Source organism: Seriola dumerili, unplaced genomic scaffold (genome assembly GCF_002260705.1).
Source record: "Seriola dumerili isolate Sdu_G_001 unplaced genomic scaffold, Sdu_1.0 BDQW01001001.1, whole genome shotgun sequence".
Lineage (NCBI taxonomy): Eukaryota > Metazoa > Chordata > Actinopteri > Carangiformes > Carangidae > Seriola > Seriola dumerili.
Window position 1 is genome coordinate 491,205 of NW_019175256.1, and position 8,912 is coordinate 500,116.

General features: G+C 42.6%; 2 protein-coding genes across 4 annotated transcripts in view; one reads left to right on the forward strand and one right to left on the reverse strand.

Moving 5' to 3' along the window:
- LOC111237586 (phosphofurin acidic cluster sorting protein 1-like) overlaps positions 1 to 451 on the forward strand; it is a 17,682-nt gene extending 17,231 nt beyond the window's left edge. Inside the window, exons 23-24 of the mRNA XM_022766732.1 lie at positions 134 to 244; positions 339 to 451. Coding sequence (XP_022622453.1) covers positions 134 to 244; positions 339 to 451 — 224 coding nt within the window. The remainder of the gene's footprint in view (positions 1 to 133; positions 245 to 338) is intronic.
- A 1,921-nt stretch (positions 452 to 2,372) lies between these two features.
- LOC111237558 (sodium/calcium exchanger 1-like) overlaps positions 2,373 to 8,912 on the reverse strand; it is a 17,586-nt gene continuing 11,046 nt past the window's right edge. For 2 of the 3 annotated variants that reach the window (XM_022766693.1, XM_022766694.1), the window contains exons 4-11: positions 7,958 to 7,978; positions 7,809 to 7,826; positions 7,690 to 7,704; positions 6,318 to 6,386; positions 6,035 to 6,162; positions 4,637 to 4,736; positions 4,242 to 4,514; positions 2,373 to 4,110 (exon numbers count right to left, since the gene is read on the reverse strand). In XM_022766693.1, coding sequence (XP_022622414.1) covers positions 3,734 to 4,110; positions 4,242 to 4,514; positions 4,637 to 4,736; positions 6,035 to 6,162; positions 6,318 to 6,386; positions 7,690 to 7,704; positions 7,809 to 7,826; positions 7,958 to 7,978 — 1,001 coding nt within the window. In that variant the 3' untranslated portion in view covers positions 2,373 to 3,733. The remainder of the gene's footprint in view (positions 4,111 to 4,241; positions 4,515 to 4,636; positions 4,737 to 6,034; positions 6,163 to 6,317; positions 6,387 to 7,689; positions 7,705 to 7,808; positions 7,827 to 7,957; positions 7,979 to 8,912) is intronic. The other variant, XM_022766695.1, reaches the window with a different exon arrangement.

Here is an 8,912-nt window from a genome sequence, read left to right on the forward strand (position 1 = left end):
TGATGGTGATGATGATGGTGATGATGATGGTGATGGTGATGATGATGATGATGATGGTGATGATGATGATGATGATGATGGTGATGATGATGATGTTGATGATGATGGTGATGATGATGATGGTGTGTGTCAGTCATGTTCCTCAGTAAGAAGACGAAGGAGAAGGAGGCGGAGTCGAGGAGTCAACTGATCGAAGGAATCAGCAGGTTGATCTGTACCTCCAAACACCAACACACACTGAGAGGTACACACACACACAACCACACACACTTACACACACACCTGATGGAGAAGTGTTCAGTTGAAGTTGAGACTGTTTCTCTGCCCCCCCCCCCCAGTGTCTATAGATGGAGTTGAGTGGAACGATGTGAAGTTTTTCCAGCTCGCTGCTCAGTGGCCGACACACGTCAAACACTTTCCTGTTGGGATCTTCAGCTACAACAAACTCTGAACCTCATCCTCCTCTTTTTCTCTCTCTTCCTCTTCTTCCTCCTCCTCTTCCTCTTCCTCCTCCTCCCCCTTCATCTTCACCCCCCCCAATCAGATCAGAAACCTCGTTTGCCTTTTTTCACTCACATCATATTTGTAACTTTTAATTATAATAATAATATAAATATTAATTGATGATGATATTTCTGACTGACTGTAAATACTGTGTTAATTAGTAATAATGATATTTGTACTTGGATTAACGGATGTAATTTAATATTTGACACAAGTTCCTGTTTGATTCAGAAAGTCTCCAGAATAAAAGCGTGACTATGCTGTTTCCTGTTTTCACTCTGTCGTCATGGATACTGAGTGAAGACTGACGAACAACAACTCTGGAGACTTTCTAAATGCACTGTGTGTGGAGCTGTTGTCATAGCAACGAGTCCTTTAATACAAACGTGCAGCTTATTGACAGAGCGGTTGCACTAAACACTACAGTACCCACGATCCCTCAGCTGCCGTTGCTATGGAGATGACTCCATGCTGTGAAATGAAGATACTGCACCAGCTGTTGAACATGAGCTGATGGGACGGTGGCCCAGAGCGGTCAACACCTGCAGCTGGAGAAAGGACATGAGTGCAGATACTCACAACACACCAGGAAGTGTTTCCAGGGGGACACTAAGAAGTGATGCACCAGGCTGAGACGCCCTGGTTGAAGTTAACTGAACAATAAGGACACATGGATTTATTAAAATACATCCATGTAAATGTGTCTCAGCCTGGTTCATCACTTTTTACTGTCCCCCTGGAAACACTTCCTGTTGTGCTCATGTGTTGTCAAGCAGATGAAGGTGTTTCTGAAGCTGTTTGTGTTTCGTCTGTACATGTGTTAGGAGAGAGTTGACCTCTCAGGGCCACCGTAGGATCACGTGATGCTCAGCCTGTAGCGTCAGTGTGTGATGTCGTGTGTCTCAGAGCTTTAACCCTTTAAAGAGGCAGAGAGATGTTTTGTAAAACGTGAGATCCTGTGTGAAACAATAAACCTGTGTCATGTTCACACCTTGCTCCTCCTCCTCCTCCTCCTGCTGCTGCTCTGTGATCTGACATGTTAGAGAAAATAGTTTTCACTGACTGTTAAACAGCTGTCAGTAACAGGAAGAAGACATTTTGATTTTGAGGAATAAATACACAGAGTAGAGAATAATACAACAGGTTAGTATTAAAGGATCTTCTCTTATTCTTATTTGAGGGATAAACTACACTTCCCATAATACCTTATAATAGGAGTAATCATGTTGTCATGCTGTGGAGCTGTGGGCTACAAACGGAGGCCAAGAACACTTCCATTAGGAGCCACAGCTTCAAATTCAGGAATGATGCAGATTCAAAAACACAATGGAAGAGCTCCAGGCCTCTAGAGGGAGCTCTAAGTGCAACACCTTGAGCATTAGCTTGAGCTTCAACCAGAGAGATGAGACCTACAACCTTTGACCTTTGACCAAACGAGAGAGTCTGAGGGAAGAAAGAAGAAGTGACATAAAAAGGTTTGTGTTTTTTTTTTACAGTATAAAAGAGCAACAGAACATGAAGCTAGTGTTAGCATTAGCTTATATACGCTCTATGGGTGTTCCACTCAGAGCTCCCCCTAGAGGCCTGGAGCTCTGACGTGTTGTCTGGAGATGCAGCTTCTTTCTGTGTTTTTGTTGTGGAGGTGTTTCTGTATTTGCAGCTTGTTCATGTTTTTGTTTCCTCTTCCTGCAGCATGATTCTCTTCTTCTATTTGTTCTGTGTTTACACATGTTTCTGAATCTGCAGCTTGTTTCTCCTCATGGAAATGTTTGATTGCAGCGCATTGGAACTGTGTGACTGAGACTTTGTCAGCTGACTCTGGACCAATCAGAGAGGAGGAAGATTCAAAAGCAGAGACGACGACAACATGTCACTCACTGTACTTTAATACTTGAAGGAAAGACACTGCATTCTGTAGTCAGACAATAAGCAACAATTCCTCTTTACATCCTCCAATAGACGGCTGCTGTTTCCAAACAACCAATCACACCGCAGACCATCGGGGACTGAACTCTTTGAGGTTACATATGAGCTCACACACAAACATACACATCATTACAGTTTCACTGTTGCGGCAGATCAGGTCCAACCAGAGTTCATGGTCTCTGTTCAGCCAACACCAGACTCTGGAACCTGCTGCACTTCCTTTATTTTCATTAACTATATTTCAAACTCAGTGCAGATATTCATGAAGGTGCAACACTATCACTGCATGTCTACAGCCTGAGCTGCCTCCTTCGTCTCCACAGACGCTGGTCACTGCTGTGGTTTCAAAGGCCATGCAGGTCCAAATGAAAATGCTTTGTTACACATTTCTTCAAGGTACAGGTGAAGGAGTCACAATGCAGGTAAATGTCTGTAAATGTTCGGGAGGTATGTGAGGATGAAGATCGTCGAGTCCTGGAGGTCGCCAGCACTCAGCAGCCAGAGAACAGATCGATGTTACTCACCAGAGGAAGACGAAGTAAAGGTTAAGGGGTTCTGAGGTTTCCCCAAGAATCCTTGGAGATCTGTTCAAAATCTTTGGGACCGTTAGAGACCCATCAAAGATGTTCTGAACCTGTTGGACCCCTATAGAACCTAAAAGAACTGTACAGTTAGAATATATGTTCATCAAAATGTTTAGCCAAATATTGGTAGAACTGTTACGTGTCCATCAGAACCTTTAGGAAACCAGCGAGTAAGACGGAACAAGGAACCTGTCAGGAGCTAATGTTTGTCCAAAGTCTTACACAGATCACAGGAACCTGTTTAAACCTTTAGAAATCCACGATAGTCAGGAAGCTTTTTATAACCATGACAAGTCTATCCAGAGTTTTAGACAAATAACAAAAATTATAGGAATCTATCACAAATGAAAGGAACCTTCAGGAAACTTTAGAAATACATCAAGAACCTACAGAATCGTTCAGGAACCTCAAGGATTTCTTCAAACCTCAAAGATGTTTTCAACCTGTCCAGTCTTTAAAGAACATAAAAAGACAGAGTCCATCAGAATATGTATTTATCTGTGTTTATAAACCACATCGGCAAAACACAGACACCAGTCATTAAATTACAATTCCTCTAGAACCTTAAGGAATTGACCAACTGTCAGCAATCTTACAACCTTTAGACAAATAACAGAAATCATAGGAACCTGTCAGAATCTGTTGGAACCTTTGGAAATCCATCAGAACTGTTCATCAGTTGTGTTAGAACCTCTTGGAACCCATCGGAAGCAGAACTCTTAGAAGCCCTCTACATGGCAGTAGGCTTCCAGCGAGGAGAACACGATGTACATCAACCACAGGCTGAAGAACAAACTGGTGGTGAGGATTTTAGGGACCCGGGGGCCGCCGAGCTCCCCGCCGATCTCTGGCCGCCGGCGGTAGATGAGGACAGCTATACAGATAAAGGCGAAGATGGTGAAGAGTGTCACGGAGAAAGCAAGTGTACCAGGGTCGACCCTGAACTCCTCGCCCTTGGAGTAGTGGTAGATGGCAGCGATGGACCACGCCACGCCAATCCCCAGGAAGACGTTGACGGCATTACTTCCCGTCACGTTGCCAATGGAGGCGTCGGCGTACTGGTCCTGGATGGCCGCCACCTTACTGGCAAATGTGTCTGAGGGAGAGTGAAGGGAATTAATTCAGTCTGTTCTGGTTCTTACTTATTGTAAATGAAAGCAGTAAATGCACCATGTTGTATTTAATTCAAGGTCTCCACAGGGAACGAGTGACAGGTTCAGGTCTCACCTGGTACAGAAGTGCCCAGAGCTACAAACACCACAGCAGTGACGGAGTCTTTGAGACCGACGGTGCAGCCAAAGTGAGACGCCAGGTCGCCAATCACCGCAGTCAGGAGACCGATGACGGAGATGGAGACGACGAAGCAGGCCCAGCCATTCCAGTAGTCGGTGGGTGGGACAAAGGCGAAGAGAAGCTTCCAGAAGACGGTGAGGAAGTGCATGACGTAGTCAAAACAGGAGGGCAGCTTCTCCTGGCCACATTCATCATCATCATCATCACCTGAGGAGGAGAGGGAGGAAGAGCCAGGACTCAACATCAAAGTCAATAATGGAGCCACTCTGTTACCTGTCCTAACTACAAGCCGAAACAGACAAGAAGACAGAGGACAGGTAAGTTTGTACCTGAGCTGACTGTGATGGCCTCCACAAACTGCTCCCTCCAGCTATTGGTCCCGATCAGCACAGCCAGGTTGGTCTTCTTAATGAGTTTATCCACGGTGCTCTGAAAGACACAAGGACACAACACAGTCCATCCCCAAGTCCACCAGTTCAATCACCTTCACATTCCTGCTGCTTTTTTAATTTAATGATCTGATGCTCTAATGATCTATTGATCTGATGATTTAATGATCTGATGATTAAGTGATCTGATCATCTCATGATTTAATGATCTGATGATCTATTTAACTGATAATTTAATGATGTGATGATTTAATGATGTGATGATTTAATGATCAAATGATGTGATGATCTAATGATATGATGATTTAATGATCTAATGATATGATAATCCAATGATCTGATGATTTAATGATATGATGATCTCATAATTTGATGATCTGATGATTTAATGATATGATGATTTAATGATCTCATGATCTAATGATCTGATGATTTAATGATCTGATGATTTAATGATATGATCTGATGATTTAATGATCTGATGATCTCATAATTTAATGATCTGATGATTTAATGATATGATGATGTAATGATCTGATGATTTAATGATCTAATGATGTGATGTTCTAATGATCTGATGATCCCATGATTTAATGATCTGAGATATAACAATTTAATGATCTGATGATCTGATGATTTAATGATCTGATAATCTCATATTTTGATGATCCAATGATTTAATGATATGATGATGTGATGTTCTAATGATATGATCTGATGATTTAATGATCTGATGATCTCATAATTTAATGATCTGATGATTTAATGATATGATGATCTAATGATGTTATGTTCTAACGATCTCATGATCTCATGATTTAATTATTTAATGATCTGATGGTTTAATGATCTGATGATTCATGATATGATGATGTAATGATCTGATGATCTCATGATTTAATGATCTGAGATATAATGATTTAATGATCCAATGATCATATGATGTAATGATCTGATGATTTAATGAGCTAATTAACCGATGATCTAATGATCTAATGATCTGATAATCTAATCATCTGATGATTTAATGATCTAATGATCTGATGATCTAATGATCTAATGATATGATGATTTAATGATATGATGTTTTGATGATCACTCTGACAGCTCATGGTAAGCTTTGATATGAAGTGAATCATATTGGACACGTTTGAAGTGAGATTTTCTTCTGATTTTCATTGATTGATTGATTGATTGATTGATTGGATATTGTCTCTCTTCTACCTGATGACGTAATGATACTTGTTTTTAAATTGCTCTAACATTGTGGAGGACCTCATGTCTCTTCTTCCTCTGTACTGATTTTAATGCTTTGATAAGAACAGGAAGTGATCACACCTTGAACTCATACGACTCCTCCACGATGACCTCCAGTCTGACGTGTTCGCCCAGCGTCGGTCGGCCCATCTCAGCAATACGCCTCTCCTCCTCCTCCTTCTTGGTCAGAACCTCCTCACCCCCCTCCTCTGAGAGAGAGAGAGAGAGAGAGGGAGAGAGAGAGAGATGGGGGGGTGGGGGTGGAATCGTCATTGATGCTTCAACAAGGATTAAGAAAAATAGTAGAATGGATAAATGGATGAATGGATGATTGATGGATGGATGAAAAGACAGAAGGATGTACCTGTGATGTTGATGATGGCAGAGGGGGCGGGATGGTCCCGTCCCTGGACTTTCCTGTAGACGTCTCTACCTGAACAGGAGAACAGGTGAACAAGCGAACAGGTGAACAGAACCTGATTCTACTGAAACCTCATATTCCTGATGTCATGAACAACCTGCTGTGTGAGCATGCTCAGTGAGACTCGGCTGTGTCTGAAATCTCTCTTAGTTACTGCATCTACATCCACATTTTATTTAATAACCACTCTGAATCTATTGTCTTCACAGAGACACTAAAGAGACCAGTGGTTCCCAACCTGTTCCAACTCATGGCCACATGAAAATCTAAATGTTGGCAGCCGATGTCCGAGCCCGTCACGACATCCAACATCGAAGCTCAGTTTCTCTTTTTCATTTGAGGAGGTAGAGATCAACTTGTTGATTCACCATCTGTCTCTGACTCTCCTGTAGTTGACCAGATTTTCCGTTTTGATTCTCCAGTTGTTGCCATGGATGTAAGCTTTAGTGCAGAATCAGAGATGTTTTCTATCTCAACTGTGATCCGGCTACAGACGATCAAATGAGTTTTTTAAAGACCTTTTCGTTTTAAAATACTTAAAAACATTAATTATATTTTGTAATTTTTTTTTATAATTACATCTTTTCACCAAAATTGTTCTGTTTTGAAAATGATTTGTCGACCCACTTGTAATACCTTCACAGCCCACCTGTGGGGAACCACTGATGTAGAGGGTCCTTCTTACTTCACTGCTCACTGTTTGTGTCTGTTACAGATACAGCCATGACCTCACATGGGGAAGATTTCCCATCAGCCCCAGTAGGTGAGGAGGTCAGAAGTCAGCAGGTCCCAGATACACTGAGCTTTCACTTCTGTGTCTCAGTGACCTCAAACTTCTCTGTCCTGATATTTACTGTGTTTCTGTAATAATCTGAGATCAGTCGCACGTCTCAAGTCTCAACTTCAAGTCTCACATTAGTCGAGACAAGTAATAATAAAGTTAGAATTGTTATAATAAACTAAATGATCTTCAGTTTTCACATTAAATCAGTTCAACACGAATGAAAACTGAAACACACAAGAGACATTCCTTACAGAAAAAACACATGAATTTCACATGTGCAAAATCACATGTGAAATTTAGCATGTGAAAACATGTTTAATCACATGTGAAGTGTGTGGAACACGTGCTGGCACATGGGAAAGATGTGAGACCTCTGGAACCTTTAGTTTGCATGTTCGTCAGTTCTCACATCACTGTTGGAAATGTTATGGGGAAACTTCTGCAGTGTTTGTGACATGTTACATGTGGTAACATGTTTTCCACATGTGTCACATGGTACCGACACATTTAAAGCAAACATTCACATCTTACCACACAGCTGTTTGTCTACGGAGGAGTCACAGAGAAACGGTAAATCAACTCAGACCAACAGGAAACATCAGAAAATGTTCCATCAGTCAAACTGAGACGTGGTGTCGGAGGTCACCTACCTGTCCTGACGAATCCACCTGAAAGGTTGAAGAAGATAAAGTAATCACAATGAGCTCTGGATGTGTTGAGTCCTTACTTCAATATCACAAAACAACATGGACTTCATCATGTTTCAGACAGAGAGAAAAACAAACAAGGAGCAGCTTACCGACTTCCTGAAGCAACAGAGCTGAAGAGGAAACAGACAGAAATCAGACAGGTAGTAAAGACAGAGGGCAGACAGGTCATGTCACATGACGTCAGACAACGTCACACCTGCTCAGGTGTGTCAGGTTGTTAATGTCAGAGCTGGAGGAGGTTCAGTGTTAGACTGTGAGATCAACACAGACAGACAGACAGACCACAACACTACAGAGTACAGTACACCTGTATACACCTGCACTCACCTGCACTCACTTGTACTAAGCTGTAAACTCACCTGCACTCACCTGTACTCACCTGTACTAACCTGTACTAACCTGCACAAAAATTTAAAGTGGTTCATCCTAACCAGCTCCAACCTGTCCAGACCCGTCTTGTTGTGTCCCAACTGCTCCTGTTCAAAGCTGCTATGACCTGTCCATCAACACCTGTTCCAATAAATCTGACCTGTCGACCAACCTGTCCCAGGTTGTCTCAGTCCATCCAATCAGCACCAACCTCTCTGGATCAGTCTTCACCTGTCTTCACCTGTCCTCACCTGTCCTGATCTCTCTTCACCTGTCCTCACTTGTCCTAATCTGTCTTCACCTGTGTTCACCTGTCCAGACCAGTCTTCACCTGTCTTCAAAGGTCAGGTTCAGTTCAGCACTAAACAGTCGTCTTCAATCACCACTGAGTCTAAAGCGATAGGAGGCCAGCTGGTGGCACTGTGAAGGAGGAGGCGACAGAGCGACAGTAGCGAGAGGAAGCTGAACAAAGGAAGGCAGATGAAGGAAAGGTCAAAGGTCACCAGAGTGGCCAAGGTGCTTCTTCACACCTGTCCATCTCCTCCTCTTCCAATATGGCTCCTGCAGCTCTATGTAGAAGCTGGCCTGCTTATCGTACTCCTCGTGGTCAATTATTCTAACGGCTATGGTTTTCCTGCAGACGGGGGAGTAACACAACAACAGTGGGGGGTGGGG